Source organism: Etheostoma spectabile, unplaced genomic scaffold (assembly GCF_008692095.1).
Source record: "Etheostoma spectabile isolate EspeVRDwgs_2016 unplaced genomic scaffold, UIUC_Espe_1.0 scaffold378, whole genome shotgun sequence".
NCBI lineage: Eukaryota > Metazoa > Chordata > Actinopteri > Perciformes > Percidae > Etheostoma > Etheostoma spectabile.
The window spans coordinates 642,805-659,063 of NW_022605595.1; the positions used below are offsets into that span (position 1 = coordinate 642,805).

The 16,259-nt window shown below is 42.3% G+C and overlaps 2 protein-coding genes across 2 annotated transcripts in view; one reads left to right on the plus strand and one right to left on the minus strand.

Annotated features, from left to right (window-relative positions):
- Positions 1–16,259, plus strand: part of LOC116686444 (oocyte zinc finger protein XlCOF7.1-like) — a 588,898-nt gene that overhangs the window by 499,632 nt on the left and 73,007 nt on the right. The gene's annotated exons all lie outside the window — the stretch shown is intronic.
- Positions 15,761–16,259, minus strand: part of LOC116686445 (RE1-silencing transcription factor) — a 47,904-nt gene continuing 47,405 nt past the window's right edge. Inside the window, exon 10 of the mRNA XM_032511459.1 lies at positions 15,761–16,259. This exon is cut by the window's right edge and continues 169 nt beyond it. Within this exon, the coding sequence (XP_032367350.1) occupies positions 16,255–16,259 (5 nt within the window). The 3' untranslated portion in view covers positions 15,761–16,254.

The following is a 16,259-nucleotide window of genomic DNA, read 5'->3' on the forward strand; positions in this document are numbered from 1 at the left end:
GGTCACTCACCAGTCCTCTCTATCCGCTTCTGTTTCCATGGGTGAGTTCTCTGCTGCATGGAGGCTCAATCTCCTCTGTTCCCTCGTTTGACTCTGAGAAGCTGTGTGCTGATGACCAAGGACATTTATGCTTTGGACGATTAAGCCACTTGAAATTGTCTTTTCACAAACACTGAAGCAAATCGTTTTACCCCTGTGTGGGACTGTCATGTGTGAGCGTAAATTTGCAATATGTGTAAACAGTTTATACAGACTGGGCATCTGAAAGCTTTTCTCTGTGGAATATCATGTGTTGCTTCAGTGGGACTTGTAGCGAAATTTTTAATACAATTGAGCACGCTGAAGGTTGTTCTCACTGTATGGTCCTCATGTGTGCATTGACTATGTTGCGGTCAAATTTTCTCCCACACTCAGAGCAGCGCATTTTTTCTTAAATATTGAAACGGATCTTCAGAAGAGTTTAAAGCCTGACTGATGTTGTTCTGGTCTCCTTCCAATCAGCACCGTGCATCAGTCTCACAATTCATGAAAAGTCTCCAATCGGGGATTCAGTCTCCGGTTGTAAAAGTGATGTGTGTTCCTACTGGTTCTGGTCATCCACAGTCCCGCCATCAGCTTCTATTTCAATGTGTTGAGTGTGTCTTGAGGAAGCTGGAGGGATGAGCTTCCTCTTCATCATCTTCCTTTCAAAGGGACAGGAGTGAATGGGAACTGGTGATATCAGCCTCCTCAGCCCGGACGCTGCTCTACCTCTGACTCATACACAGATCCTCCTGTTCCCTTTATGTGTGGGGGGGGGCTCTTGCCAAGGGGGTCCACACTAGAGCTACACTTATGCTGCTCAGGGGAAATCCTTCTTTAACGACCGACAGACTGCTGAATATCTGCAGGAATTGTTGTGAGAGAAGTTCCTGCAGTATTCAGCAGCGTCGGTCGTTAAAGAAAGGATTTCCCCTGAGCAGCAGAAGTGTAGCTTAGTTGGACCCGCAGGAGCAAGAAAGAGCCACCCACACATTAAAAGGAAAAGGAGGATCGTGTATTAGTCAGGAGGCTAGAGCAGCGTCAAGGGCTGGAGGGAGGTGATATACCAAGTTCCCATTCACTATGTCCCTTTGAAAAGGGAAGTGATGAGAGGAAGCTCAGTCATCACAGCTTCATCAGAGACAACCTAAACACAGGAAATAGACCAGCTGATGGAGAGGACTGTGGAGACCCAGAACCGTAAGGAACAACATCCAGTTTAACCCGGAGATTGAATACCAGATGGAGACTTTTCTGAATTTTGAGACTGATGACGGTCTGATTGGAATGAGACCAGGAAACAATCAGTCAGCTTAAACCTCTGGAAAAAGATAGGTCAATATTTAGAAAAAATGCAGCTGCTCTGAGGTGAGGAGACGATTGACCCGCAACTATAGTCTAATGTACACATGAGGACTCATACAGGAGAAAAACCTTTAGCTGATCAAAGTGTATTACAAAACAGATTTCGTGTGTCTACAAGTAACATCTTGAAGCTAACACATGATAATTCCCACAGGAGAAGGAAAAGCCTTTCAGCTGCCCAGTCTGTAATAAAATGTTTACACATATTTGCAAATTTACGCTCACACATGACAGTCCAACCGGGGTTTATTTTTAAAACGATGTAGCTGCGGTTTGTGAAAAGACATTTCAGGGCGGTAATCAGGTCAACAGCCATAAAATGTCTTGGTCATAAGGCATCAACAGCTGTCACTCAGAGTCAAAACGAGGGAGGGAAGAGAACAGAGGATCGGGCCTCCAGGCAGAAGAGAGCAAACTCAACACATGGAAACAGAAAGCTGATAGAGAGGACTGTGGAGGAACCAGAACCAGTCGGAACCACATCCACTTTACAACCAGAGAATGAAGACCAGGTTGGAAGAGACTTCGTATCTAAGAATGATGTCAGTGTTTTGGAAAGGAGACCAGGAAACCTCAGTTCAGCTTAAACTGTCTGACACTGATTCAAGATGTAAAAAAAACATTTATGCTGCTCTGAGTGTGGGAGAAGATTTTGACCGAACTATAGTCTGATGCACACATGAGGACTCATACAGGGAGGGAAAGACCCTTCAGCTGCTCAAATTGTATTAAAAGATTTCGCTACAAGTCAGATCTGAAGCACCACATGCTAATTCACACAGGAGAAAAGCCTTTAAGCTGCCTAGTCTGTAATAAACTGTTTACACATATTGAAGTTGCGCCCACCATGACAGTCACAAAGGGTAAACGATTTAGCTGTGGTTCTGTGATGAGAATTTCAGTGGTCGTAATCAGGTCAAAAGGGATAAATGTTTGGTCATAAGGCATCACGCTCTCATCAGAGTCAAATGGAGGAGAACAGAGAGTGGAGCCTCAGCCCCAGACAAACTCAACACATGGAAACAGAACTGATGAGGAGGACTGTGGAGGACCAGAACCAGTCAGAAACTCACATCCACTTTTACAAACAAAGACTGAAGACAGATTGGAGACTCTCTGAATATGAGAATGATGTCAGTGCTGTGTGGAAGGAGACTAGAGAACCCCAGTCAGCGTAAACTCTCTGAAACATGATTCAAGATGTAAGAAAAATTCAGCTGCTCTAGTGTGTGGAGGAGAAGATTTGACCGTAATTAGTCTGATGTACACATGAGGACTCATACAGGAGAAAAAGACCCTTCAGCGCTCCAATGATTAAAAGACTTTCGCTACAAGTCAGATCTGAAGCACCACAGCTAATTCACACAAGGAGAAAAACTTTCAGCTGCTCAGTCTGTAATAAACCGTTTACACATATTGGAAGTTTACGCTCACACATGACAGTCCACACGGGGGTTAAAAAGATTTAGCTGTGTTTGTGATAAGACATTCATGGCGTAATCAGGTCACAAACGGCATAATGTCTTGGTCATCAGCGTCACAGCTTCATCAGAGTAAAACGGAGAGAACAGAGAAGTGGAGCCTCCAGCCAGCAGACAAACTCAACACATGAAAACAGAGGCTGATGGAGAGGACTGTGGAGGACCAGAACCAGCAGGAACTCACATCCACTTTTACAATCAGGAGATGAAGACCAGACTGGAGACTCTTCTGGTCTGAGGTGATGACAGTGCTGATTGGAAGGAGACCAGAGAACCTCAGTCAGCTTTAAACTCTCTGAAAACATGATTCAAGATGTAGTGAGTATTACAATTCTTTACGGTCTGTGAAAGTCATGAAATAACTAAAATCCTTAAAAGTTTTTTTTAAGTCACAAAATTAGTAAATCTTCAAGTTTTGAACAGAGTTTAAAAAACTCCTGGAATTACTAAAATCCTTAAAGGTTGTGTGAAGTCATAAATTTACTTTGCAGAACCTCTTCGTATTCATGACGAGACAAACTAACCTCTCATTATCATTGGTTGAGTTTAGGTTGGGTAGATGTCAGTAAGTATCGTTCTCATTCTCTTTCCTGCAGATGTTCAGCAGCAGTCAGTGGGTAAGGGAGATGTTTCCCCTGAGCAGCTGAGTGTAGCTACAGTTTGGACCAGCAGGAGCCAGAGGCCCCCCCACACATTAAAGGAATGGGAAGGAACTGTGAGCAGTCAGGAGGGAGGAGAGAAGAGTAGGCTGGAGGAGGCTGATATCACCAAGTCCCATTCACTCCTGTCCCTGATAAAAAGTGAAGAAGATGAAGAGGAGGCTCAGTCTCACAGCTTCATCAAAGACAAACCAACATGGAAACAGAAGCTGATGAAGAGGACTGGAGGACCAGAACCAGTCAGGAACTTCACATCCACTTTTACACAAGAGACTGAAGAAAAGATTGGAAACTCTTCTGAATTTGAGAATGATGACGGCGCTGATTGGAAGGAGACCAGAGAACCTCAGTCGCTTTAAACTCTCTGAATGATCGATCAATATTTCAGAAAACATTCGGCGGCCCTGAGTGTTGGAGAACATTTGACCGCAACTATAGTAATGCTACACATGGTAATTCACACAGGGGAAAGTGAAAGCCTTCTCAGATGCCCCAGTCTGTAATAAATTGTACAAATATTGCAAAATTTACGCTCACAACATAACAGTCCACACGAGGGGTAAACGAGTCGTGCAGTGTTGTGAAAAGACATTTCCGTGGGTATCAGGTCAAAAGGCATAAATGTCTTGGTCATAAGGCATCACAGCTTACATCAGAGTCAAACTGAGACGGAGCCTCCAGCCAGCAGAGAAGCTGCGAAAATCAAAACATGGAAACAAGTGATGGAGAGGACTGTGGAGGACCAGAACCACCAGGAACTCACATCACTTTTACAACCAGAGAATGAAAGACCAGACTGGAGACTCTTCTGAAACCTGAGATTTGACAGCGCTTATTGGAAGGAGACCAGAGAAACTCAGTCAGCTTTAAACTCTCTGAAACATGATCAGAGTAGTAAGTATTAAAAATCCTTGAAGGTCTTCTGGAGTAACTAAAATTATAACTATGGTTAAGCGGTTATTGCAGAATCTCCATGTAATGATGATAACAAACTACTCTCATTATCATTGGTTTGAGTTTTAGTTTGGGTAGTTGAGTTTGGGTAGTTGTCAGTTAAGTCTTCATTTTGTTTCTGCAGGTGTGAGCACAGTTGGTGGTTTAAAGAAGAGGTTCCCCTGAGCAGCAGGAGTGTAGCTCAATGTGGACAGAGGAGCCAGAAGCCCCCCCCCAACATTAAAGGGAGCAGGAGGATCTGTGGGCAAGTCAGTGGGGAGAGGAGGAGGAGCTTCAAGGGTGGAGGAGGTGCTGAAATCACAAGTTCTCATTCATCCGGCCCTGTGAAGAGGAATAGTGAAGAGGAAGCTCAGTCCTCACAGTCTCATCAAAGACAAACTCAACACAAACACAGAAGCTGAAGACCAGATTGGAGACTCTTGGAACCAGAGGCTGAGACAGTGCTGATTGGAAGGAGACCAGAGAATCTCAGTCAGCTATAATTCTCTAAAAAATACTGAAGTCCCGGTAGTCGTACTACTGGTACGTTGGAAAACATGTAATGGCTCTGATGTTGGAAAAGACTTGGCTGCAAGCACTTAGGTCTTGCACGGGTCAACAAGAAGATGGTTCAGGCAGTGTTTGTGACCAAAGTTTCACTCTGGTACAAACAGTCTTAGGAACCATCAGTGTGTTGGTCGTCCGAGTCAAACTGAGGAGAACCGAAAGGCAAACTGAAAAAAAATGCAATCAGAAGTGGTGGAGAGTACTTTAGAGGCCAGAACCACATCCACAGGACTCTTCAAAACGACACGACTGTAGACAAGTCTGTCTATGTGTAGTATGAGATATAGGTTCTCGTGTGGGAAAATATTCAGAAACAAGCCAAATCTGAGGGTGCACATGATCATTCACTGGAGGTGAAGCCAGTGGACTGCACGGTTTGTGGCATTGATATTTAGGAGCAGAAAAAAGTTATTGTGTCACATGGAACTCCACAAGAACAGCCTTGCAGATGTTTGGATTTTCAGATTAAGACAAGTCTGTTGTTTGACTATAAGGATCTACTTCCTGTACAGGGACAAGACGGCAACAAACGCATGCAGTAACATTCACAACAGAGCAGACACTTTTCGCATTCAATCTTTTTATCAGATGAGTGATGACAGTTTAACAAGTTACGAACATTAATCTATATTCAGAGCTGAACACTTTTGGGTTCAGGGTTTTCTCGCAGGCGGCACAGACTTAGAAGACCACGCCTGGTTTAATAACATCGTGTCAAAAAAAAAGAAAAAAAGAGCGATATCCGTGGAAGTTACTCAGTGTCCTTTTTCTCCCCTCCATTCCAAACTACGCAGTTGACAAGTGACAGGGAGACAGCTTGTACACGCCTCTGTGGACTTGTGTCAGTCCTCGCAGCTGTTTCAGAGAAGTGGTGCATGTGCGACAATGCACAGAACGTTAACGGTACAAGCCTTCAGCTGTCAGCGTGTCAGAGGCTCCCGGACGGTGAAAACAAGACTTTTTCTTGTCAGTCAATGGTTGATCAGTTATTTCATTTCATGTGCTTTCTTTGGAAGGCTGGCTGCCAAAAATCAACACTTACTGTTAATGAATTACCCTGAGTAAACTGATAGCTATCAGGAAACAGAAGTGTCTGTCCGGCAGACAGCAGAGGGAACAGAAGAACGTAGCTGCACCTTCCCAAAAGGAAAGAAAAAACCAGAACATTTTGGTACAAACATTTAATCGCATGGGGCAAATAGATAGACATGGATATAATTTATAATTTATATATTATAATTATTAAATTTAATGTTTAAAAATAGTTGTAATGTAGGCTACAGAGTCCCTCCCCCTTCCCCTGGTCAGATCATCCTACCCCCTAACTAAGTGTCTATGCGGGAAACCCGGGGTTAAACTGAGCTCGCAGATTTCTTTTTTTATATCACACATTTTTGATGCACTTTCTGTGTTAGCGCCTCTACATCTTTTTCTATATGCGATTATCTATTCACCACAATTCTGTTGTGTATTCCCGAAGTCCATTATTACCACAAATGTTATTTATATTTTGGACATATATTTAATGCTGTACTATTACTATCATAGATTTTATTTTACAATGAATTTGATTTGTACATATTAGTAAGCATTGTTGGAGCAAGCCTATATAAAAAACGCTGCTTTTGATGTTGTTTGCATATGACAATAAAGACAATCCTGCAGATAATGGTGTGTGAAGCTGAAAATGTTTCACCAACTCAGATTTAAGAAGGTTCATTGAAACAGGAATGAGGAAAAATATCTCCACATTTCAATGGAATAGTTTGGTTTGAGCGTTTAGGGAGTCTGAAATAAATTTTCAGTAACTGGAATCCACATAATCGCTGCATAGAGTAACTGAAATAGAAGGCAAGGCAGCTTTATCTGTAGAGCACATTCAGCAAACGGGCAATTCACAAAGTGGGCTTTTACACAAAATCAGTTTAAAAACAGTTTCAAACATTAAAACAACGGATAAAACACAAGAGTAAACTTACAGGCAGGATAAAGAATTAAAGAAAGAAAGAACAAAACCATTTAAGATAGGCAGCATCAAAAAGAAAGGTCTTCACGATTAAAAGAACTGATAGGCAGTAGCAACGGATCTCAGCGTTTCTGGGAGTTTTATTCCAGATATGAGAGCAGATAGAAACTGAAGCTGCTACCCACCCTGTTTAGTTTTCTGACCTGGGACAGAAAGTTCGACCTGTCCCAGATGACTCGAGAGGTCTGGGGGTCATAGGTGTAGGCAGGACTGCCCAGATGACCGGCTAGGTCTGGGTGCGGGTCTAGTGTAGTAGCGACCTTCCCAGATGTCAGGGGTCTGGGGGGGTCTTAGTTGTAGTAGCAAATCGAAATGTATTTTGGCCCTAAAGTGTTTGATTTGATTATAAACTAGCAAAATAGATTTCCTGCAGGAAATAGTGTGATGCTGAAAAGCTCACTGGATGGTGTAGAAAGTAGAAGTAGTAAGAGTCGTTGGCTGAGGTCCACAGAGAGAGTTTATCTGAAAGCACTTTAGCGATCGCTGGTTTGTTATTTACACGAGGAAGTTCATGTCAACTGTATTGTGTCAACATTAATTTTTTACTATTGTATGTTGCGTTTTCTTTGACGGGGGCAAATGTCCGCCAAAACCAAGTTACTTCGTTCTACTAGTTAGGCAAGCCACCGTTGCTGCAGCCCAGCTAGACCCCCCAGGCCCCGCCGTGACGGATAAAGTCGGATGTCAACAGTTATGAACAATTAACAGCACAGTTATAATGACCAAAATGATCAGGGTTTTCTTTTTATTGATATATTTTGTAAACGGTTGTGTCAATATGTTTAGAAAGCGCTGCATAGGCTCTAGGCAAATGAAATAGTTTCAAGGTGTCCGTGTGGTACTTATATTACAAATACATAGGACTAAACCTATCAAATGTGAAACTTTAACATCAGAGGAACAGGCTCAGCTGGAAAAGTTTATTGTCGGGAAGATTTCCAGTAGTGAGGTTTAAATTAAACAAACCCAAACATTACAAGCTAAGACAATGAAGAACAACATGTAACTACTCAACGTGAAAAACACTGAGAAAAACAGTAATATGTATAATTAGTGGTGACTAATATGCAGTACCTTTTTTCTTATCAAAAAATTTCAAATTAAAGCCTTGTACAAATGAACAAGTAAACCTAACAACCATAAGGACAAAAGCGACGTGAGTTATGCATTAAAAAATCATTGCTATATAAACAAATTACAAAAAAACTAAAATTATTATGAACCCAAATCCAAAATGTTCAAGTGGTGAATGAATAAAATTAAAAACCATATGTTTAATGTTCAGGAACTGATATCTTCTGATCTAGATCATGCATGTGACTTGGGCCTTTAGATGTAAAATGTTGTTTTTGTGTAAACGAAGGATCTAAGAGTGGAAAAAGATAGTAAAGATACCCACTGCACTGAGCAGTCTTCTCAGAGGGACCCCTGGTTGCTAGATCACAACACACAACAACACGCTTTCACTATCTCTTTCGAAATGCTCTAGCAGGAAAATTCAAGTTCAAGACCTTTAATTTTGTCCCCGCCGTGGGCGGCAATTACATTTTGACTGCAGATGAGGATCTCCTGCCCTTTTTAATCACATGTCTATTTACATGTGGAGGTAGAGCGGGCAGCGCTACCTGCGCCTGCCCTCTCTCCCGTATGCCCCCCCCCCCCCCCCTCCCCCCCCCACCTCCCACCACACCAGTGGTCATCTTAAGGCTGGAATGGATGGAAGTTACATGGAGACCTTGATTCCTCCTTCAAAAAACAGGGTTTTGGGCAGTGGCTGGAACTTAAAGAGAACCTACGAAACACCGTTCAGATCTCGGTTGCACACCTTGTTGAGGGTCTTTTGCACTGGTAACAGGTATTCAGGTCTATACACGTACAAACCGACTCGAACATACTAACAAACCACCTAACTGACCACAGGCCTGGTATACCAACCCGATTAACATGATGCCCTGGATTGTCTTTCAGTTAAATGTGAATAAAATTGCCTCTATGGGAACTTAAAACCAGGGGATGGTGTATTCATACTTATGCCCCTGTATTTTAACATAGGGGTGGTGTATCTTAGCCACATGTGATTTTAACATAGGGGGGTGTTATACTAGCCTCCCTTGTATTTTAACATAGGGGGTGTTATACTTATGCCACCTGTTTTAAAATAGGGGGGGTATACTTATACCCTGTATTTTAAGGAGAACATTTATTTATTTATGAAAACATTATTCATTCATAAGAAAATTGAGTGTCCTTAAAGGTGAATTTTCCTAATTTTTTTAAAGTAAGGCTTGAAGATCAATTTTTTTATTCCTTTTTGTAATCAACGTTAGCATTGGCTGTGTAACTTTCTCAAGTATAGTTTGTGAAGTAAAAAGCAACAATGTTTGTATGTTGTTTGTGATCAGTTGTATCGGACTGTTGTGAGTTACAAACGGCCGAAAAAAATACATAAATAAAATGTTGAACTTTCAGATGAAAATACACGAAAGACCAAACTTATATCTTTTCGGGGCAATTTTCGCCTTTATTTTAACAGGACAGTTGAAGATAGAATAGGTGGAATGACATGCAGCAAAGGGACAAGGTTAGAGGCAAACCTGGACCTGCTGCGTCAAGGAGTAAACATCTATACAAGGAACACCCGGTCTACCAACTGAAGGCTATCTGGGCACCACAAAGGATTGTGGCTTTATGTTGCATTAATTAAAGGAAGGGAAACAAACTACCATTCACCTTTAATCTGACAAGTTCTTATTAAAATTTATAGTTCTTCAAACGTTGGGTCTTAAACATGTATCTTCCTGCATGTTTCCAGAGAACGTTCTGGAACACTTCCGGACTTTTATTTTGACAGAGAGCTCCTGCAACTGATCTCCACCAGGAAGCTGTAGTCCGGACCGCGGCTCTAAACTTCCCCCTATGGACCAAGATGGCGTCTATCAGAAAGCAGGTAGCAGAGGTCTTGTTGTGTTAGAAAGAGGTAAAATGTGTAAAGGCCAGATGCTGAGGATTTGGTGGAGCAGCGACTAACTGCGGCTGCTGAAGAGATATTGGGCGGTTTGGAAAGACACGTTAGCGAGTACGAGGAGGAACTTTGTCGTTCAAAGAGAGGAGACCACGACGAAACGGGAACTAGGGACGCTGTTTTCAACCCTCAGATCCGCGGTCCACAGAGCAGGTTAGTCCATTAAACCTTAGCTGGTCTTGTCTCTCCTTCCTGGGGCTCTTTCTCTCAGAGACGATATGACGATAGGACGGATGGAAATAAGCATTATCCGAAACGATCTGTTGGAATTTCCTCTTTAAGAGGCCGTCGCCAACCACGACTCCATGTAAATCAGAACTACTTTTAGCGTGTATAGAGCAGATATCTCCACCAGACTCCATGTAATAATCACTACCTTTTAGCGTGTATAGAGCAGCAGTATCTCCACAGACCCAGATGTAACATCATCACTACTTTAGCGTGTATAGAGCAGCAATATTACACCAGGACTCATGTAAAATAATCACTTACTTTTCGCGTGTATAGAGCAGATATCTACACCAGGAACTCCATGTAAATAACACTACGTTTTAGCGGTTATAGAGCAGTATCTCCACCAGACTCCATGTAAATAATCAACTAACTTTTAGTGTGTATAGAGCACGCATATCTCCACACCAGGACTCCATGTAAAATAATCACTATTTTAGCGTGTATAGAGCAGCATATCTCCACCAGACTCAGGTAAAATAATCAGCTTTATTGCCAGGTATGAGGACACATACGAGAGTTTTCCTGGGACCCATCGGGCTCCCAATGTGATTACACAATACAAAACAACCAAAACAAAATCACATAACAAGATGATCTCAGAGCGAAGGAGGACGTTCTGTCTGCTTCTGTCTGCAGCGTTTTTCAAACCCACCAGACTCCATGTAAATAATCAATATTTTATCATCTGTGTAAAACACACTTCAGTCAAAGGGGACAGAACACTAAAATTTAAAACTACCAAAAGCCGTCTGGTTCATCTTTCTCTGTTTCAACAATTCTGGTATGGTGACAATAACCTAATATACCCATTACAGTGGAGGAATGAGTCTATACACGCTAAAATGGAATTGATTACATGGAGTCTGGTGGAGCTATGGGCTCTATACACGGTAAACGTAGTGATAATTTACATGGAGTTGGTGTGGGATGCTGCCTCTATACACAATAAAAAGACGATATTAAATGGAGTCTGGGGCGAATGCTGCTTATACACGCTAAAAATACTGATTATTTACAGGGTCTGGTGGAGATATTGCGCTCTATACACGCTAAAAAGTCATAGTGATGATTTACATGGAGTCGGTGGAGATATGCTGATCTATCACACTACAAGTAGTGATGATTTACATGGAGCCTGGTGGAGAATTTATGGCTGCTTATACACGCTAAAAGTAGGGGATTATTACATGGAGTCTGGTGGAGATATGCTGCTCTATAAGCCTAAAAAAGTAAGTGATTATTTACATGGAGTTGGGGCGATATGCTGCTCTATTACACACTAAAAGTAGTGATTACTTACAATGGAGTTGGTGGAGACATGCTGCTCTATCAAGCTAAAGAGTAGTGGATTATTTCCCTGGAGTCTTGTGGAATATGCTGCTTATACACGGTTACAAGTAGTATATTTACATGGGTCTGGTGGAGATAGGCTGCTCTTAATGACGAAAAGTAGGTGATGATTACATGGAGCTCTGGGTGAGATATGCGCTCGATACACACAAAGTAGTGATTATTTACATGGAGTCTGGTGGGTTTGGTGCTTTGGGGTGTTTCTAGATAAACAAAGGCACAGCATGCGTGCAGGGCTTCGTTCAGATAACTTTTGGCCTTGGTGCACTGGGCACCCAAAAATTTTTCCTTTGTGTCATCGGTATGCCACATTGTTTTTTTTATTACCCTTAATATACAGACATGTATATACATAAATGATGTTTAAACAAGGAATAAGAGTAGGTAATGCTTTTTTTATTTGAAGCACAATTATGTGTATAAAAAATATTTAAAAATCAAATTAAAAAAAGTAGCCTACTTAACTGAACTGATACAAACATTTTCGGTTCAACGTCTTAGCTTAAATAATTCTTAAAGGGAGAACTCCAGCCAATTTTTTACCGTGAATCGCGATAGCTAAAATGGCTAAGAGAGTACTGCGATAGGAAGGAAAAAAAAAAAACAAAAGGGAGGCGAGCAACAAGTGAGTTGCTGCAGCTATGGCCATCGCTCCAGTTAGCTGAAATGCAGCAGTTTTGGGGGGGGCATATTATAGAGTGCTTTAAGCTCTTAACAGACAACCAAATACATTAAATTGTATGTGCAACAGGAACAAGGCCCGTACGTGGACAACAAGATGCTGGTTTTCAACTCAGACATTGTGAAGGTAAGATAACCGTTTTTGAATACAAAGTTTGGACTGTCCAGGGCCCACTGAACCGCAGTACGCGTTATCGTATCTGTTCCTCGGACTGGGTGGGGCCTAAACCCCGGAAGTGGGGCGGGTCTCTTGAAATGGGCGGGCTTGGCTTTAAAACCGGTATGTTATTTTACGAATGCTATTTTGAATGGGTTGATTTCTTCCCACGAACTAATAACATTGTTATATTTATTGGGTTGATTAGAAAACTTGTACGGATCAGCATCGAGCTTCAGATCAATGTGGTGTGTCATGGTAACAACAAATAATACGACAAGTTTTGCAACATGAATACAACACATGCGGTTGCAATTATGAAGTAAAATGTAAGGAAACAAGGTTTTCATCTCAATAGAACTTTCTTTTTTTAAACTTTAATGTTCTATGATCAGTGTGATTAACCCTTTTCTTTTTAGGTTTCTTTTTTATTTTCCAAAGTATGTGTGAGTTGGGTCTGTGTGAGTGGTGTGTCTGTGATGTGAGTAAGAGAATAACAGAGAGAGGAGGAGAGAGGGGAGGGGGGGGTGGATTGTGTGTGGTGTGTGTGTACTTAATTTGTAATATTATTTTATTGTATACGCAACTGCCTTTTATTTTTTTATAAAACCACAGCAAGAAAAGTTTAGACACTAAAAAAACCGTGGTTAGCAGCAGCAGGCAGTTTAAAAAAAATACAAAAAAACTCCAGACGGCAGAGATGAACGAGCGAAGTCCCCAGTCTAGAACACCATGTCTGAACAAACCCCACGTTACAGAAGTCTAATTGGTTACTAGGTACTAGTTCAAAATGAAGTATAAAACCAAACCTGACAGCGGAAGAACCTACAAATGTTAACGGGAAAGCCGCGGACGAGAAGAGAGGACGTTTCACTTCTCCGTTCCTGAGTGTGAGCGAGACGGCACACAGCAAACAGAAGTGAATCAGTGTGTGTGGGAGGGGCGCGGACTCCCACAAGCTATCACAGAATAGTGTAGGGGGACGTGGGACTAGCCTATACAGAATAGTGTAGGGGAGGACGCTGGGACTGACTATCACAGAATTAGTGTAGGGGAGGGACGCTGGGACTAGCCTATACAGAATAGTGTAGGGGAGGGTATGTCGGGACTAGCCTATCACAGAACGAGACACTGTCAGTGAGGAGTTTTATTCAATTCCGAGTATCAGATACGGACTCGCAATACCTCGTATAATACTTGTACTCGGCAAAAGTGCTTATTCAAACCGGACTCGTTTTGTATCAGCGAGTACCGGCCTCATCCATAGTGCTGTCCACTAGCTAGATAGCCTGCTAGCTGCACAGATCGGTCGGTGATGAGGGAGGGGGGGGTCGACAATTTTCGCTGATAATCATCACACACCAGTTGCTGCTCACCATGTGGTATGTAATGGATTCGGCTGACGTTGGTGAAAGAGGACTTGGTGGCAGTTGGAGGTACTTTGTGGTACTGTCTTAGCCATGCCCGACCCTGGAATCGGGCTCTGATTACCGCCTAGCAGTAGCAAGGTCGAGTAGCTGCGGCAGACCGGGGAAGCAAATTTAAATCAAGGTGGGTAAGCTCGGCTCTCTAAAGCATACTCCTTTGACGCCATTTTAATTTCTATTTGTCCGTGTTTATTTTTCAAGAGAAACACGACAATGTTTAAAAAAGGCTCCGTACCTTGTGTAGCTCTCGTTATGTTTCTTAGCAGACGTTTTTATAAAAATAGGCTAACGATTATGTCATAACCATGCGACTTAATGTCGCATAGTCAGCAAAAATTACAGTATTGTCAGCAGAAGCTCGCAGACAGTTTGGACTTCCATCAGCTGTTTTAGGTTTTTAATTACTAATGTTAACTAGCAGGTTAGTTTAGCAGTTATTAGCCTGTGCCTTCATGTTATGTTAATAGAATGTTAGTAGCAGTAGTTAGCATGTGCCTATGTTAGTAAAACTAGCATGGTAGTATAGCAAACGTAGTAGGCCTGGCCTATGTAATGGTTAAAAGCAGTTAGTTAGCCAGAGTAATAGTCCTTGTTGCCTTGCGAACTCCTAACATATACCTATCTTCCGTCTCATGCGATGGGGATATGATTGAGATTTCTCTTGCACAGCACCAGAAGACTACACCTTTCAGGATCGGGTTGCTACGCACATTTCTACGTCTCCGCTCAGTTTGGAGGCTGCGCGGTAACGCTCAGCCACATCCACCGGGAAAGGAGTTTCTAGAGTACTTCATGGTCTCCGCCGAGAGCACGGGACCGTTTGGTCTATTTAGTTAATGTCTAGTGATTTAAACAGGGTTGCAACTAGGACATTGGCCTAATAATGGCATAATAAACTTAGTGACTACGTTCCACCCCCTGAAGCAGAATTAAGATACTGCCCTATGGTTCCCGATCAGTCGGCCACCTAGCCAAAACTAATAGGTATAATTCCATCGTAACCGCTGCTTAGCTCTCTGCATGAACTCTGGAAAGAATAGGAAAATCCTGCACATAGGTATATGGACTTAAACTTTTAACTGTTGTGGTATTATTTCCCCATTTGGTTTGTATTTAATTGATGTTGGGTCTTTGTCAGTGAATGTATGTCAATGCTTGATCTGCAGCTAAAGAATCGCACATCTGGGACCAATACAGGACTTGAACTTGGGAGTCTTTTTTAAGAGGCACCAATAGTCATTGTATAGAACATCGCCCCCAAATCTGCCGTTTTAGCTAACTGGGAGCTTAGATGTGCGGTACCAAATCCAGTGGCTAGCACACTTATGTTGTTTCTTGTAGCAACGTACTCGAATATTATCGCAATAAAAATTGGCGGAGTTCTCCTTTAATCGCTGAAGTAGGACAATAGTCATATTTTAAAATCTCCTGTGACATTTGTAGCACTGAGTCATCAGGGCTCCTATGGAGTCTTGTAGTTTTCGTAGAGTTCATGTCACATGGCCCACCGAATTAAACATGTTTCTGGGGAAAACTCTGCAATCTCTCTATTTTAGATGACATTGGCTTCTGTATCTGTTAGCTTGGCTCAGAAGACAAAAGCCAGATTGTTATTAAAAAAGGGAGCCGCAGGAGGTAGCGCCGTGTGGACCAGCAAGGGCAGGGAGCCCCCCCCACACCTTAAAGAGGAACAGGAGGGAACTGTGGAGAGCAGTCTAGGAGGGAAGCAGACTTCAAGGGCTGGAGGAGGCTGATATCACAGATACCAATTTATGCCTTTTGACCTGATTACGCCACTGAAATGTCTTTTCACAAACACTGCAGCTAAATCGTTTTACCCCTGTGTGGACTGTCATGTGTGAGCGTAAATTTGCAATATGTGTAAACAGTTTATTACAGACTGGGCAGCTGAAAGGCTTTTCTCCTGTGTGAATTATCATGTGTTGCTTCAGATGTGACTTGTAGCGAAATCTTTTAATACAATTTGAGCAGCTGAAAGGTTTTTCTCCTGTATGAGTCCTCATGTGTAGCATTAGACTATAGTTGCGGTCAAATCTTCTCCCACACTCAGAGCAGCTGCATTTTTTCTTAAATATTGAACGATCTTTCAGAGAGTTTAAAGCTGACTGATGTTTTCTGGTCTCCTTCCAATCAGCACCGTCATCAGTCTCAAATTCAGAAAAGTCTCCAATCTGGTATTCAGTCTCCGGTTGTAAAAGTGGATGTGTGTTCCTTACTGGTTCTGGTCCTCCACAGTCCTCTCCATCAGCTTCTATTTCCATGTGTTGAGTGTGTCTCTGATGAAGCTGTGAGGACTGAGCTTCCTCTTCATCATC